Source organism: Phyllostomus discolor, chromosome 13 (genome assembly GCF_004126475.2).
Source record: "Phyllostomus discolor isolate MPI-MPIP mPhyDis1 chromosome 13, mPhyDis1.pri.v3, whole genome shotgun sequence".
NCBI lineage: Eukaryota > Metazoa > Chordata > Mammalia > Chiroptera > Phyllostomidae > Phyllostomus > Phyllostomus discolor.
Window position 1 is genome coordinate 2,476,245 of NC_040915.2, and position 17,053 is coordinate 2,493,297.

Consider the following 17,053-nt stretch of genomic DNA (forward strand, 5'->3'; position numbering starts at 1 on the left):
ATTCCTTTGCAAAGCTAAAGATGGAACAAAACATCAAAACTCTACTAACCGGCAACAGGGGTCTACACAAAAATACTCTGGTGTCTGAATTGTCGTTATGATAATCATTTCTCACTGGAATTCTATTAATGTAGAAAAGTTAATTCACTCCAAAGCAAGGCTGCCTTTAAAAATTCACTATTAACAACCACAGTAGGGTCTGCCTTCCCCCCATGGTTTCGCTTTCCCCAATTTGTTACCTACAGTCCACCATGATCTGAAAGTATTAAATGGAAAATTCCAGAAATAATTCCTAAATTTAAACTGTGTGCCTTCCTGAGACGCAGGATGAAATCTCTCACCATCCCACCCATCCCACCCCGGACTTGAATCATCCCTCTGTGCACACAGTACCGGCCCCCTGCCCATTTCACGTCAGAGCTGTCTCCGCATCTGACTGGCGGCTGGGATGCCGCAGCGTCATGGTCAAGCAGCCCTGGTTTTACTGAACAACACCCTCAGACCTGAAGAGTAGTGATGCTGGCAAATCGGATGTGCCACAGAGAGGCCATGACATGCTTCCTTTAAGTGGAAAGGTAAAATTCTCAACTTAATACGAAGAGAAAAAAAGCATGCTAAAAGGCTGGAGAGGTTGCTAAGATCTTTCCTAAAGAACGAGGCTTCTATCTGTGAAATTGCGAATAAGGAGAAAGAACTTCATAGTGGTTTTGCTGTTGCAAAAATTAGGACCACCGAGCGTGGTAAGCACGTACTTGAGATGGAAAAGGTATTAAATCTGTGGGTGGAAGACACAGACAGAAGTGTGTGCTGTGGGTCAGCACTGAGCCTCCATGGAGATGTCAGCAGGAAGGCCCTGAGGTGAGCGGTGCCGGGTGGCTTGCTGAGGGCGCGTGGTGACCCACAGGCCTGGCAGGACAGCTGGCACTGAACCATCTCACGGCGTCCAGAGAGGAAGGGTACGCACAGCACAGTAAGCTACTTTGAGAGACAGACCACGTTCACGCAAGTTTTACAACAGCATATGGCTGTAACCATTCCACTGTTGTTGACCGCTAACTGTGCCTAACTGGAAAGTCGAACTTGACCACAGGCCTGTGGGTGAAGGAAAACGCAGCACATACAGGGTTCAATACCACCCGCTGTTTCAGGTGCCCCCTCGGGGCCTCGGAATGGGTCCCTCTAACCAATAAGGGAGACTGCTGTACAATGCTCAGCTACAAACTCATGCAATCATGGGAAATAAAAGCCTTGGAGAACTGAGCCTACTTCAGGGGACCCATCTCTCTCTCTCTCTCTCTCTCTCTCTCTCTCTCTCTCTCTCTCTCTCTCACACACACACACACACACACACACACACGCATACAACCCAGTGACTTTTCAAGCTCCTGCATGGTTAGTCGGCCACCTTGCTTATAAACACGCTGGTGATGCTTTCTGGGTTGTCGCCTTCTGGGTTGGGAGGTCCTAGGAGCTGCTCTCCTTCCCCCTTCTCGAAGCTGTATAAGAAGGCAGGATTCAAGATATGCTGCAGAACCTACAAAAAGATGGACGGTCATGAAGGAGGAGGGCAGAGCCATGCTCTGTGTCTCACTGACACGGTGGGCAGGCCTGCGGCGCGGTCACACTGCAGCCCCTGAAGCAGAACCCAGTCACAGGTACGACTGACAACCCCGACTCGCACTCGAAGGGCCCACTGCACAGGCAGGCTGAACACCAGTCTGGCTTACTCTTCTTACTTCAAAATGAGTGATTTTCTAAGAACAAGGAAACTGTACCTCAAATCCATATAATTTTATTAACCAATGTCACCCCAATAAACTCCACTTAGAAAAAGTGAAAATGAGGAAACTAACAAGCTACTTTCTGACACTGGCTTGCTGCCAGACTGCCCTGGGTTTCCCGACGCCACTGCCCCCAGGCCCCTGCGCTGCTGCTGGAGCGCCAGCACAGGCGGAGCAGAACACAAGCAGCAGCCTTGGCTCCCTGGAAAACTGGCTCAAACTCCCTCAGCTTCTGCTGTGTGACAGTGGGGCTGACCTTGGCTTTCAGCTCATCTCCAAAGCTGGGATCGTTGAAATCCACAAAGAAAAAAAACAGGGCACGTTTTTGAGCGATGCTGTAATTCTTGGGAATCTCTTCCTCCATGTATTCTTTTAAGAATGTCATGTTGCACAGAAAACGACCAGTAAAGGCTCGGAGCAGCTGGAACAGCAATTCTATGTCTGCATAATTCCTCCTGCAGCGGGGGAGAAGAAAACAGGGTATGTTGTGGCTGGCGATTTTCCTAACTACGTATTGCCTCTGCCTTGTCTAATTCTAAACGGCTGTGCCGTAACCCGTTCTCCACACCACAGGGGACTGCATGTGCCCAACAGAATGAGAAAAGACCGCACACTGGAGGAACGGGTCATGGGATGAGAACCCGGGCAGTGCACCCACTTGCAGTAGTTCAGCAGACAGTAGGCCAGCAGCTTGGGCTCCTTCCAGTTTGTGGCAGCCATGTTCTCCTTCCGGTGTCTCTCCTGGAAGTTCTCACTGATCCACACGCGTTTCAGCTGGCTCACCAGAGAATGCTGATTGGCCAGCCACGAGTCATTGTTTTTCACTATAATACTGATGATCTGTCAAAGAAGATAAATTAGGGTCCCAGCAGGGTTCTCTCTGTGTCTCAACTAAGCTCTTCAGAGTTCAGGTGTCTCACGAAGGGACACTACCTTAACGGCCTGAAACTGCAGGTCCAGGCGCATGGTGCTGGTGCTGGGCGAGCCGGGGCGCACGGCAGTCTGTGTGCCGCCGGGCACCAGCAGAGCGATGAACCTGTTGGGGTTAGCTGCCAGCACATCTCGCAGAGGTCTGGCATCCTTGTGCTTTAAAAAACTCTAAAAACAAAGCAAGCCAATAAAAAAAATCACAAAAAGTTTACATGACATGAACTCCTAAGGTTCTTTTAAATCTCTCTAGGCAAACTGGGAAAAAAATAAGAAAAACATTGAACATTCTTTTTGAAAAATGCATTTTAGCCAGTAATCACACATTACGATTATGATTCTGACGATACTAGCAGCTCACTCATTTGTTACCACCACCAAAACCTGCGGGGAGCGATCCTCGGACACGAACTCCTTACAAGCACAACAGGGCGGTTTCTGATCTATAAACGCAGGGTCTGGCAGCAGTGAGGCCTGCCTCAGGGCGGTTGGTCAGATACTAACATGGGTGTGATAACTTACAGTTTCAACTTGGGCATTTCACCTAAAATGTCATATGTTATGCATGAGTGTGATATTGCTGTTACAGAATTACGTGCTCATGACCTTGCACTACAAGACTTTGTAACAAAAAGGGGGCGTGACTGGAAATGGGCCCTGCACATTAGGGAAGAAGGGAGCCAGCCACCAAGTTCTGAGACCAGAACCTCGGGTTGCAGCCCCACCACTGACTGGGCCGGTAGGGACACCCCACCCGGGCGCCCCTACCATGAACATCCGGCTCCACTGCGGGTCATTCAGCGTGGCCTCCATCATGAACAGCTCCACCGTCTGCGAGGGGTGCCGCGTCAGGAACCTGATCAGCGGCTCCCGGAACGGGCTGCCGGCCTAGAAAACACATGGCACAAATGCATGGGAGGCGCATGCACTTCTCTCCCTCGTGACTGTTCGTGTGCTAACACCACAAGCAACCATCAGTATCTGGGACCGTTACACTGTTAGACTACCCCACCTAAAATATACCCAAGGGAAAGCATTACAAGCAACAGATGGGGAAGGCTCAGCACTAAACCGGAGTCCGACCACTACCTCAATCAACATGGCCCGCTCGGTTTTCATCACGACCTCCAACAAAGGCTTGACCAGTGTCTGAGGGGCAGCTGGGATCAGATGAAAGAGGTTTATGATTGCCGAACAAATTTTCATTTCCTATTGAAGAAAAAAAAAACAAATTACAAAACAGGCCGATTAACTTCACCAGCTAGAGATGCCCACATCACTACAGGCCCTACTACAGTCTAGCTGCATTCACAAGGCTGGCTGCCAGAAGCAAAGAGGTAACATGTAAGACGCACAACTCACCAACACCACAGCACAGCTGTGGCCTGAGGAAGCTAACTCCCCTCGGCCTGCAGACCCTCTCAAGGAGAGGGGGAGCAGCCTGGGCTGGCCCCACAGGGGAGGGTATGATCGTGAGAGTGGCAGGATTCCCTTGGTTTTCTGTGGCATCATGGGGTCTTCCCAATGTGCCAAGCTCTGAAGGCAAAGAATTATTTTGCCCTCAAAACTTAACACTAAGTCCTCAAAAAATACTTAAGTATTTGCCCTGGAAATATCAATGTCAATAAATGACTGACCATGATACTGATTATTTGTGAGCCAGGCCTAAAAATAAAGCTGACAACTGCTTCACTGAATCATATTGGAAAATGAAAAACACCAAGAATTTTGCACTTTTCAAATGTGCTAACAGCTCAGTGGCCAATTGCTGGGTGTAGTTCTCAGTTTCAGCCCCCAGGGCTGCGTCTGCCATCAAAGGGAATCCCCCATGACCACAGGCCGGGAAGACGTTCTGACGCACACGTGCCCAGGTGGTGTGCGGCGGCAGGACGTTCTTTGCCCTCGGCTCAGTAAAATGGGGATGATAAGCCACAGACGTGAGGGACCACAGCATGTGAGGTACGTCTCCAAAATCCCCTTTAAACCAAAAGGCAGAACAATGAGATGGGTAAGAAATGAGAAAAGTCAGCTGGCTGTCACCTCCATGCCATCTCTGGAGTTCTCGTCTACAGCATTTTTGGGTCTCTGGACAGAGGGAGGGAGCTCTAGCTCGGAATAAGAGCGCCATTCTAGTAACGGTGCTTTCAGGTCGCAGGTCTCCGTTTCCAAAGCACTGTCACAAAACTACCCGAGGATAGAAATGACGTATTATCGTCCCCATTTTACAGAAGAGGGAAGCCTTGGAGCTGGACTATCAAAGTCCCAGTGTGGTGACCACATCAGGGGCTCGGTGCAGAGTAGCTATGAGTGTCTAAAGTTCAAGGCAGCCCATCAGCGTAACTCTCTAACTGTCCCCATTTTCTAGCAGGAATAATATGGTCTCTGTGGAGTGTCCTCTCCAGAGTGGTTAGATGTACGAGTTCATACAAACTATGACAGCAAAATCCAGGGGAATCTTAAATGTTGAGATACTGCAAATCTGACATGTAGAAAACCAGAGAACTTAGAATCTTGGGTCAGACACCCTGGGCGAGAACATGCGTGGCACCCGGACAGTTCACAGCAACGGCACTGACACGACTTTGCCACAGACAGACAGTACGGCTCACTGCACTCGAGGCACAACGCACTCTGTCCACCACAGAACCACAAGTCACAGCCAAACCGGGCACGGCCACGACCCTCCTGCACCTCCACTGGAATTCTCACCTCCACCCCTTCCATGGCAGGCTGAACCAAAACAAAAATCACAGCATGAAAAAAGGCAACAGAAAGGTAAAAAAAGAAAAGAAAAGAAAATATAAACTGTTCTTCACATTGCAAGTCACAAACTGACTTTTAATAGGTTGTTCTCACCTCGAACTGACAGAATGGAGACAAGGAGCATCTCCCGCATTCTGAAATGCTCTCCTGAGGGTGGGGAGGAAAATCATCTTTTTTCTATTCATGTTATTTACACAAAAAGTTCCCGTATACTCGTACACAGCAAGGGTTATTGGAGTAAACAAGACAGTAGAGACACAATTATCAGAAAGCACACAATCATTAATAAATGCTCAACAGCAAAAAAAAAAAAAAAAAAAAAGAAGAAGCAGCAGCAGCACCTCCCCCCTCAGGCGTCAAGCACAGCCCCGCTGATGGCGTCGAGTGGAAGGCATTCCTGCCACACGCCACATTCTCAAACACAGAAATTCCAGAATTCTTGTGGAGGGGAGAGACTGCAGAGCCTTGTTGTAGGCAGATACATTTAAATAACTGTTTTGTTTAGAATGAATACTTCAAGCTTTTTTGTGACGTGCTAAGACACTTTTAAAAACTTCTATGCCAGCCAAAGTCAAGATCACCAGGGGGCTTAAGCTCCACCCATGAGACGCATTCTGAGGCCCCAACACTCAGAAGAGCCCACGTCCAGTCAAGTAAAGCTGTGTGTGTATGTGTGTGTGTGTGCGCACACGTATGTGCATGCGTGCACACTGGGAGTGTGTCATGTGTTGGGGGGGTGTTCTGGGTGTGTGTGCACAGACATGGCATCACAAGTGGTGGTGAGTTCTGCCCTGTACGTCCAGTGCTACATGGGCAAGCCTTCCTAAACATGATGATGTACAAACCTCCAATCAGCAGGGGTGCCTGACATTACAAAGAGGCTTTTATTGATTTTCAGGCAACTATTTAACATGCCTTCAGTGGCTTCCCAACAAACCAATATTATTCAGGGACTTGACCAACGAGGAAAAAAACTGCTTTCCGAGCCCCACTCCCAACCCTGGATGGCATGCATGGAAGGTGACCAGGGCCCAGGAGCAGGAAGGCAAGGCTTGGCCCTGGAAGGAGGCAGGTGGAGCCATGGCCACGCAGCCCGGAGACACCACACACCCTGTCCTGGGCTCAGGCCCACGGCCTCCCTCACGCAGCCGGCCGGGTGTCCCAGAGCAGCTCGAGGACTATGCCCATGCGACCACCAGCACGTTTCCATTGGCAGGAGCTCAAGGGCTCCCCGTGCCCACCATGCGTCCCCTGTGCCACTGTCCCCACCCACGACCCCTGGAAAAACAACGTGATCTCAGGGAAGGCATTCATCTACCCACAGGTTTTTAACTGTTTATTCTGAAACTGCTGTTTCAGATAATTAACCGCTTACTGTAAAAACAAGTGTGAAATTTACAGCAACGATACCTAAGAGGCAAAAGATGGAAAGGAAAAGCACAGAGGCACTTGCACCTACTCCCAAGAGCTCAGGCTTTTTAAAATGCACTCTGCTCTGCCCACGAGATTCCCTGGCTTTCTTCCTGTTTACATAAATGTCGACCCTTCAGAGAGGTCACGGATTGTATGCCAATCCCAAAAGTTAAAAACCCTGATTTAACTTTGCTCAGAGTTCCCTCTTTAGAAGCAGCAAGAAACAAGACTTACATAAATAAAACACATGACATGGAACGGTTGAAACAAAGTGTAACAAAGCCAAAACAAAAAACCAAGTCAGGATGAAACATGGCATCTGACAGACAGGCACAGGAGGACAAAAGTCATGGGGACTATGCCTCTGTGGAGCTACAGGGGTCCCTCCCCAGGACACAATGGCACCCAGCGACACGGGGACCCAGGAAATGCCACCTCACTGACAGGACAGGCACCAACTTCAGAAATATTTTTGATTAACAGTAACATGTATAAATAAGATTAGAGTCAAAGCAGCAAGAGCTGCTCATCTTCAATAACCATTATCAAGTACAAAGACTTAAAGTGGTTTTCCCTCAAAACCACCAATACGTGTTTTCAAATACTGGCCCTTCGACTTCCGGCAAACAATTGGGGTGGGGGACACAGACCTAGAAAACATACATTCTTTTATTTTTACGTAATTCTCTGTTACATTCTCCTAAAACCGCTGTTTGTTATGAGGTGATGGGGACGGAGAGCGATGGATAACAGCCGCTGAGAAGTCACCGCCGAGCGAACAGCAGCTGCCAGAACGTCCAGAAAGCACACTCCATACACTTCAAAGCAAAACTAGTAAAACGAAAACACGAACATTTCGAGCTTCCCCGAATTCTCATCAAGAAAAACATCATGTTAAAGTGAGAAAAGGGAGATTTTAAAGAAACATAAAAAAGATCGATAACAATAAGAGAAAATTTTAAAGCGTGATGCCAATAAAACCTGTGCAGCGACTCAACGGGCTCTGACCCCAGCCAACCAGACCCCGGCCGGCACCATGCCGTGCACCACGGCAGGCTCCGTGGCCCTCCCAGCAGCCACCGCGCCACTCACGTTTCCGTCGCTCCTCTGGCCCCCTTTGTGGGTGAGGACCACCACCTCCATCCACTTCCGCAGGTGTTGCTGTGGGAAGAAAAGACACCCTTAGACAAGCTTTCCCACCACGGGAGCATTCCAAGTCCAACATGCTGCTTTTCGGAGAAAACACAGTCACTGTCCATTCCCGTCCAACGTGATGTGCGGACGGCGGTGTCTCCGTGCGTGAACCAGCCTGGCCAGCCAACCAGCAGAGAGCAACTGGTTAGTGTTCTGGAACCAGAAAGGCTGAAAACGTCCTGAAACCGCGCCATTCCCAGACCTGGGTGCATGCTAAGGTCCTCCTCCGCCGCCGCTGCCCCTGCCTATGTCTGAGGCCGGAACTCGGCGCCATAGCTGTGCATTCGCCAAGGGCGGAAACAGGCCCAGCACCACGCCAGTGTCCCCAGTGCTCCCGGAGTTGGGGTGCCAGTGGGGAGAGGGTGCCAACATGCACAGGAACACGCCTGCGACAGAGTGACAGGAGCCTGCTTTGCAGGGGCAGGGCACCTGGGCCAGCCACAGGCGGGCAGAAAGAAGAGGGAAGAGGGGAATGGGCTCTGAGGGGCCAAGTAGGGGCAGTGTAGGGGCCGCCGAGAATGCTCAGGACCCCACCTGGTCAGAGGCCCTGCAGGTGAGGGCAGGCGGGCAGCCAGGCCCTTCCGTGCAGAACATGGGCCATCGCCCTGTGCAGACTCTGGGTCCGCTGCCAGAGCGACAGGAGAGCACCCCTGAGCCTGAAGCCACCGCTGCCTGACATGGGCGTGTGGCGGTCACGGTCCCACCCACCGCACCCACAGTGACCAGCAAAACCAGGCAGACAAGCGCTCAGCGCCCACAGCTGAAACCACAGGAGCATCCAGATACCAGAAGCGTCCTCCTTCACTACCCCACGCTGACCCAAGGCATTCTCCAAGGCGCGGACACCTGCAGGACAGCAGTTGAGTGGCTCAGAAAGGACTTCGAGGCTGAACGGGCTTGGGGACAGACGGTTTAAATACATCCGAACACTCTTCTGTGAGCCTTCTGTGTGAACTTCAGGAGGAATACAGGGAGCTGTGTTTCCCAGACTTGGCCAATGTAGGTTTTCCATGGAAAGCCTGCATCTTGCAGGGGCAATGTTCCAAGAAACACATCAAGAAACACTAAAACAACAAACATTTCTTCAAGAAATTAAGTGCATTAAGCTAACTGTGTTCTACCAGTAAAATTCCTTCAAGGAAATCACCAGAATATATATTCCTAAAACCTACCTTACTAGAATAGCTATTTATAACAAAGACGGGAAAGTAACCACATTAAAGACACACACAGAGGCCGATGACGCCCTTCGGCTATGCAGAGTCCCCACAGGAACAGAAGAATGCCACTGGTATGCAGAACCCATGTCCAGTTCAACAGAGAGAGATCCAGAACAACTCGCCACATAAAAGACTTCACAATTCAAACTTTAAGACAGGAAAATCCCTGGGCTGTTTCCACAAACACCCACACTCCATTTTAAGGTATCTTACCTCTCAAAATTATGCTGAAGGCTTGAGCTGTTAACCTCAAAGGTATATATCATGAGGGAAAACAAAGGCTCAGCAACTAAGCATGGCTGACAAGGCCATGACGAAGTAAGGGCAAGTGTGTCCTTGACCCCCCACCTGGCAGAGCCCAGCAGCCTGGCCCGTAGGGGAGACCCGAGCCTCAAACACAAGACACACACCCACACGGGCCCAGGTGGACCCGGGCAAGAAGGTGCCAGATGGAGATGGCCAAACAGCAACGCTGACCCTTCTTCAGCCACGTACATCAACACTCGCTGCTTTTAGAGGCTTTTCAACCGCCCAGAAAGCACCTATCCTGCCAGAGAAGGGAAGAAGTCCCCCAAACTCATGTAACTTTATTTTAGGGAAAAGTCTCCTGGGCTCAGAAGCCACAGGCTGTAAGGCAGCCCTCAGCACACTGCTCTAAAGAGACCGGCCAACAAAGCTCACTGAAGGAACTGGCTCAGGGCAGATCTGAAGGGTTTGGACTGGGGTAAAAAACACAAAAAGTGCAAAAAAAAAACAACCCAACAAAGTTGCCTCAGGCCAGCACACAAAGACTGTGAGAAATGGCAGCTGCCAGAAGGAAGAGACGAGTTTTGAACAGGAGACAAATACAGAAGCGCTAGGACAAGGAGAAGACACGTACACACCTGCCGTGTGAAAGCACCACTGAGGTAAGGTTATGCAGGACAGCAATGGTGCTTGTGCCCCAGGAGGAAGTGCTCACGGTCACTTACCTGAACCACACTTGTCAGTGTGTGGGTGTAAATGGCAGGTATGCACCTGTATTACATATGTATGGAATCTCCAAGGGAAGGAGTTTTCCAATTTGGAAAACTCACTTGCATAAAACATTGCTTCCCAATTCTACTCTTCAATTAGGGCATCACAACTTTTAGGGCCAATCATAATACTGTCAACTCTCAGGTGCTTGGGTCACTGTTCATTGTTTAGGTGTCTACTGATACAAAGAAACTAGTGTATCTATATCTAGATGTAGCAATCTATCTGCTCACTCCTGTTTGCAACTGAGGGAAAGGTGTATCAAAACAACGAAAAAAAACAAAACAAAAAAAAACCCATCCTCCCCTAGTGTCTTAAAATATTTAAAGATTTTTTTTTATTTATAGAGAGAGAAGGGAGGGAGATAGAGAGAGAAACATCAATGTGCGGTTGCTGGGGGTCATGGCCTGCAACCCAGGCATGTACCCTGACTGGGAATCAGTGACCTGCGACACTTTGGTTCGCAGCTCAAGCTCTAGTGTCTTAAAATATTTAAGTGGCCAAAGGATACTCATGAAAAATACATGCATATTTGCGGTAACATTCCATGAAGTCGTAAGTTAAATCATTTATAAGTGTTTAGCAGAAGCAAAGTCAAATACATAAGAGAGTTAATATGTGAATCTCCTTCATCCATTTACACATCTAATTTAAATACAGCCAAACAGCCCAGACCAGTGTGGGTCAGCTGGCTAGACATCATCCCACAAAGCAAAAGATCACCAGGTTCACTTCCCAGTCAGGGCACATGCCTGGGTTGCAGGTTCAGTCCCCAATCAGGGTGTGTAAAAGAGGCAACCAACTGATGTTTCTCTCTCACATCGATCTTTCTCTCCATCTCTTTAAAAAATAAACAAAATCTTTACAAAAAATTGCCAAACAGGCCCTGGCTTGTGTGGCCCAGTGGATTGAGCACAGGACTGTGAACCAAAGGGTCATTGGTCCGATTCCCAGTCAGGACACATGCCTGGGTTGTGGGCCAGGTCCCCAGTACGGGGCACGCTAAGAGCAACCACACACTGATGTTTCTCTCTCTCTCTCTCCCTCCCTTCCCCCTTCTCTAAATAAAATCTTTTTAAAAAAATTGCCCCCCAAAATTTTTTTCTCTTCTTTTTCCCAGATTTTATTTGCATCATTATTTCCTTGGTAATTCTTAAAATCCAAAGGACTTCTAAAAGTTCTTATAAGTTTTTCACTGTCCCATTGTCTACAGTGGCAGAAGGCTGGGAACCCAGGTGACCGTCAGCAGGGGAATGGAGAAATAAACAAGGGCATGCCCATATAACCAAATATCACGTCATCAGAAGAGAGTGAAGAAACACTTTGTGTTCCAATACGAAATGGTGGGGTGGTAAAGAGGAAAGGTAAGAACTGTGTGTATGTTATGCTTCCTTTTGTGGGCAGCAAAAGGATACACGTCCCGCTGAAAATGTAAAACACCTCTAGAAAAACATGCAGGATGCTGTTAACACTGGATGAATCTGGAAAGGGGTTGGGAGAGACTTTTCACAGCACACTCTTCTTCACCCTTTGAAGTTTAAACTACGTAAATACAAGATCTGTCCAGGAAGATCCCACTATCGTTAACACTGCAAGAACGGTTTGCTCAACAGCGATGTAACCTGGCAGGCATGGAGAGTGGACTGGAATGCACATGTGTGAACAATGATGACTTCACTGTACCAGTCAGTGGGGGCTCCCGGCAGACGCTGTTGAGTGAGCAGGTATACTGTGTGGCCATCACATTCACAATGACTGAGTGCGTAGAGCAAAGAATCTGCATCAAATTTGGCAATAAACTTGAACATTCCTCCTTGGAAACTATTCAGATGATTCAGAGGGCCACAGCTATGGGCAACTAGTGATTGGGAGTCTCATCATGCATCACGTCTTGTGCAGAGTTTTTTGATAAAACATCAAATCACTCAGGTGACTCAGCCCCCCTACAGCCCAGATTTGTTGTCCTTCAACTTCTGGCTTTTCCCAAAACTAAAATCACCTTTGAGAAAGAAGAGATTTAAGACCACCGATGAGATTCAGGAAAATACAACAGGGCAACTAATGGCGATTGGAGAACTGCATGAGGTCCCAAGGTGCCTACTTTGAAGGGGACTGAGGTGTCACTGTCCTGTGTACATGGTTCTTTTATCTTCTTCAATAAATCCCTCTTTTTCATATTATATGGCTGGATGCCTACTGGATAGACCTCGTATGTTACGTATTTTTAAAGATACAAACTTTTCCATTTATCGGAGTGTGTTCACATGTGTTTGGCTTACCATCATCTGATCACAAAACTTATCATTGAAGGAGTTCGGGAAGAGTCTGGTGACTGAAGTCAGACGGTTCACAACGTTCAGCGTCAAGCTTCGATAGTCCCCCAGCATCATCAGCAACGGTCGCATGTGTGTGTGGATTTGATCGACTTCTATGGTAGCCCCTTCTAAAAACTATTTTAAAAGAAAGGTTACAAATGAAAACAAGTAACAGAATATACTTTATAATAGAACAGAACTTGTATGCACCTCTAGCAGCAAGTTTTTGTCTTTCTTGGGAAAGTGGACTGTTAAACATACACATTCCAGAAGTTTCTATGCCATGAGGAAGACCAGTCATCACTGCTTAATATTTTAAAAGGTTCAGTATGACTGTGGATCCGGTAGAGACATTATTGCAATCACTGTGCAGTAATAACCCCAGATATTGCCAGGCACACAGAGCTCCTGAGGCAGAGTTCACACGCACACATGCGCGTATGCGCACACACACACACATGCACACCCCTCACCTTTCTCATACAGGCTTCCCCAGCCTCCTGGAGCTCACTATTCGTGGAGTTGAGTGCTTTGAAGAGTGCGGCAATAATCTTCTCCCTGGACTGAGGAAGGTAATTGCAGGCAGCAAGCGCATCTTTAGGGAGAGAAATATACAATTTCATTATTAACATGAAAAACTCAGGAACAAGTTCCCTGTCTAAAGACTCTTACCGACAAAAAAATATGCATCACTAAACCTCTCTCCTAGTGTTTGACCTCGAGAAGGACGAAAGAACACACGATCTGCTCACATTATCTAAAGGTGAAGTCAACAGCCCGCCTGAAAGGCCATGGTAAAGCTCCCACTGCTTGGGCAGGAGGGAGAAAGGCTGACGAAGGAGCAAAGGGGGTTCCCACCGACACGGCTGGGACCAAGACACCTGCACACAGGGTGAGAGTGGCCATTGCATAGGCAGCCTCAGGATGGACCCGTGCGAGGGGCACAGCCTGGCGCTCTGGCGATGAAAGGAAGGGACACTCACAGCCTGGCTTCCCCCCAGCATTCATGTCCAGTCAGGCAGCCTCCTCCCAACTTGAGAGATCAAGGCTTTGAGAATACAAATACTCTTAGGAAAAGGGACATCCCTCAATCCTATGTTCATTAAGAGATAACATTCCACCAAGAGGAATGCCCACATTTGCTCATGGAAATGTATGAGGGGCATCCCAAAGGTAAGAAAACTCATCAGAATGAGAAGCTGGCAAACACGCCTGCCTTACACCCCCACTCTGGCTCGCTGTGTCTTCAGCACACCAGCCCCATCCTCAGGATCGGGTGTTATACTATACCTCTGTCTCTCAGCTCCTCTGCCACTAACTAATTCAAGGGGTCTACAGGTAGTTCACTGAGAGGAAGAATAGCCAGAAAGCAAGAGACAGTCAACTGAGAAAATCTGTACTGGGATTTACCAAAAGAAAGAGGGAAATGACTGAGGGAGAACTGATCTAGTGTATTTTCCTAAACTTAGCACAATTCCAGTGCCAAATCTGAAAATCTGTACTGGGATTTACCAAAAGAAAGAGGGAAAAGAAAGAGGGAGAACTGATCTAGTGTATTTTCCTAAACTTAGCACAATTCCAGTGCCAAACCCTGGAGACTGACACCCACGAAAGCCTTGAGACAGAAGGGTTCCCAGACACCACTGAGTCACCGTGTCTGCAGACTGTGGCACCTCGTGCCTACACTTTGAGTCGGGCGGAAATGGCAATGTGAACGGCACAGCCAGAACATGAGATGTGTGAGAGAATGGTAAGGAGTTATTACAGAGTAAAATCCAGTTTATCACAGAGCACATAATTTAAACCCTAACAATCTATAAAAAACCCTGGCATCTCATTATCTAGTTTGATAAACATACAAATGTAATTTCTGATCCAACCTTAGAAACAACATGGAAAAACAAAAAACCCCTAGATGACAAAAAGCAGCCCCTGTCCCCTTTCACTGTTGCCCCCAGCAGCCCCTCTCGGGTTTACACACACGTACTCAGGGCTGCGATGCGCAGCGGCACAAGGGACGGGAGGCTCTTGTAGCAGGGCAGCTTCGTCAGAGCTGAGTCTTCGGCCTCGCACAGGTTCAAGAGCTGCAAAAGACGAAGCCCCCGGTTTAGCCCACTCTGCTGCAAAGACAAAAGAACCTCGCAAATAAGAGAACATGGCGATCTTCCACACACCCCACAACACACACAACAACTGACAGACGGAACTCAGACCCTAAATAATTTATTTATTTACTTACTTATTTACTATGAAGTCAGTTTTCTGGGGCTTTTTAAAAGATTTTATTTATTCATTTTTAGAGAGAGAGGAAGAGAAGGAGAATGAGAGAGGAACATCAATGTTTAGTTGCCTTTCGGGTGCCTCATACTAGGGACCTGGCCCACAACCCAGGCCCTGGCCCTGACTAGGAATAGAACTGGTGACCCTTTTGGTTTGCAGCCTGTGCTCAATCCACTGAGTTACACCAGTCAGAGCTCAAACCCTAAAAAATTTACATATGAAAATGTGATTCAGCTTCCTAATTCTAAGCAAACGTAGTCAGCCTCATTAGTGAAATGAATCCCTACACTTTCTCACCCACTGAGACTATGATGTTTTTTCTTTACACAGAGAGTCACTTTATCTCACTGCAAATTCCAGGATGGCAAGTACCTTCTCCTCCTTGTTCAGAACTGGGCCAGTGCTCAGCATGTGTACGTGCTATAATTCAAATCTGAGTGGCCACGCTTTTCTTTTAAGTACGGAAAAGGGCCACCCTGTCCCCCTGCGCCAGGAACCGCCCTCCCCTCTCCTCCCCTCAGATGGGCCGGTGTGTGCACGCATGCACAGACGTGAACACCCACACCTGTATCTGGGTGGCCACACTATAAAGCCAGGGTTCCCAGGACAGCCGTACACCAGAGTCCCCTGGGAAGCTTTCAGAAGTTCAATTCCCAGCCTAACCCCATTTATCTACTGAACCCAAATCACCAGAGAGACGACTCAAGAGTCTCTATTTTTCAAAAGAACCTCTCATGTTTTGCTGCAGCTAGCACACTGATGCACTTAGAAAACTAGTTTCCCTCTCCAAGATTTGTCATTCAACACCACCAGGTTCTGGTCTGGAGCTTAGTGAGGAAATTTCCATGCAGGTGACAATGCATCTGCCTCCAGAACCAACAGAGAAGCTGTCCTCCCACTGCCGATGGTTCTGCTGGACCCTCAGTCAAGTCCCAGAAGTGATGACTCTTATGCAAGAGACACAAGGCACAAAAAGTCAGAACCAGACCACACGATCAAATGACCCTATGCCCAAACAGACACACAGGACCCGAAAAACCAGGAGGTAAACTGTCATAACTGGAAATTCAGACCAAGTGTGACTCAGGACGCCTTTGCTTCCACAGCGCAATGCCTCCAGGAGCGTGATTGTCTCACAGCGCAGGTTGGGACTGACCACCTGAGCAGTCCCGTATGTAGTCTCAGAATGCTTGTAATTTGACAGTATCTGAAGTTTAATCTCTACTTGTCACTGTCTGGTATCACCACACACTGGAAAGCTAACAGTGACAAACACTTGTGAGATGCCATCTGCCTCGGCCCATCATCTTGAGTAAAGGGCAAGTCCAGTCCACTGAACGTGAGAGGCCGGCAGGGCCAGGCAGCAATCAGGACGCAGGCTCTAAAGCCGCCATCATGGCGTCCACTCACGGCCCAGGGTGCCCCTGCCGTGGCCTCAGGGAATAACTAACTCCCAGCCTCAGTGTCTGCACCTTCTCGACATCAGAGCTGCAGAGGGCATCCGTGTGAAGTGGGAGTGCTCACCACGCACGGCACATCCACGCAATCTCTACATGCAGTGAGCTGGCACTTGCTCTGGGCCGTCTTACTCTGGGCAGCAGCTGATGGGACCAAGACTAACATGGACAGTGGCTGTAGCTCCAGATTACGACCTGCAGGCCCCGAAGAGCAAGGTGCCTAGGAGAGGGCATGCAGAGTTCAAAGGATGCAGGACACCTATCTGCAGTCACTGTGCCCACTTCTCCCCACTCCCAGACGTGATGTGCAAGCGTGGTGCATCAGGCCGGGCTATAGCTGGTCACCTGTGGCACCTCCCCGGCCCTCTCCGAATGCTGCCCAACCAGTATCCGCACACACAGACAGGCGACCAGACACACGCCATCGCCACCCACACCATGCGCACCACCACCCCCCTACCTCTGTGTAGAACACCTTATGCTCCACCACGTTAAGGTCCATCGTGAAGAGCCTGGGCTGCAGCGTGGTGCAGAACGTGTTCCCCTCCATGAGGCCGATCTGCGCGTTGGCAGGCTGGTGTCTGAGCAAATGCTTCTTGGGTGGGACCATATCCTGGAGGACCTAGGACAGGCAAGGCGGAAGCACCATTGACCGCCTGCCCCTTAAAAAGCAAATGCCTCTCATC

General features: G+C 48.9%; 1 protein-coding gene across 9 annotated transcripts in view; it reads right to left on the reverse strand.

Annotated features, from left to right (window-relative positions):
* LOC114510032 (transformation/transcription domain associated protein) overlaps positions 1 to 17,053 on the reverse strand; it is a 114,794-nt gene that overhangs the window by 51,565 nt on the left and 46,176 nt on the right. For 5 of the 9 annotated variants that reach the window (XM_036013993.1, XM_036013990.1, XM_036013992.1 and 2 more), the window contains exons 27-39: positions 16,828 to 16,989; positions 14,618 to 14,714; positions 13,104 to 13,225; positions 12,595 to 12,765; positions 7,977 to 8,045; positions 5,565 to 5,618; positions 5,418 to 5,438; positions 3,798 to 3,917; positions 3,477 to 3,596; positions 2,715 to 2,879; positions 2,440 to 2,621; positions 2,038 to 2,236; positions 1,406 to 1,534 (exon numbers count right to left, since the gene is read on the reverse strand). In XM_036013993.1, coding sequence (XP_035869886.1) covers positions 1,406 to 1,534; positions 2,038 to 2,236; positions 2,440 to 2,621; positions 2,715 to 2,879; positions 3,477 to 3,596; positions 3,798 to 3,917; positions 5,418 to 5,438; positions 5,565 to 5,618; positions 7,977 to 8,045; positions 12,595 to 12,765; positions 13,104 to 13,225; positions 14,618 to 14,714; positions 16,828 to 16,989 — 1,611 coding nt within the window. The remainder of the gene's footprint in view (positions 1 to 1,405; positions 1,535 to 2,037; positions 2,237 to 2,439; positions 2,622 to 2,714; positions 2,880 to 3,476; positions 3,597 to 3,797; positions 3,918 to 5,417; positions 5,439 to 5,564; positions 5,619 to 7,976; positions 8,046 to 12,594; positions 12,766 to 13,103; positions 13,226 to 14,617; positions 14,715 to 16,827; positions 16,990 to 17,053) is intronic. The other 4 variants (XM_036013997.1, XM_036013996.1, XM_028528706.2 and 1 more) reach the window with 2 other exon arrangements.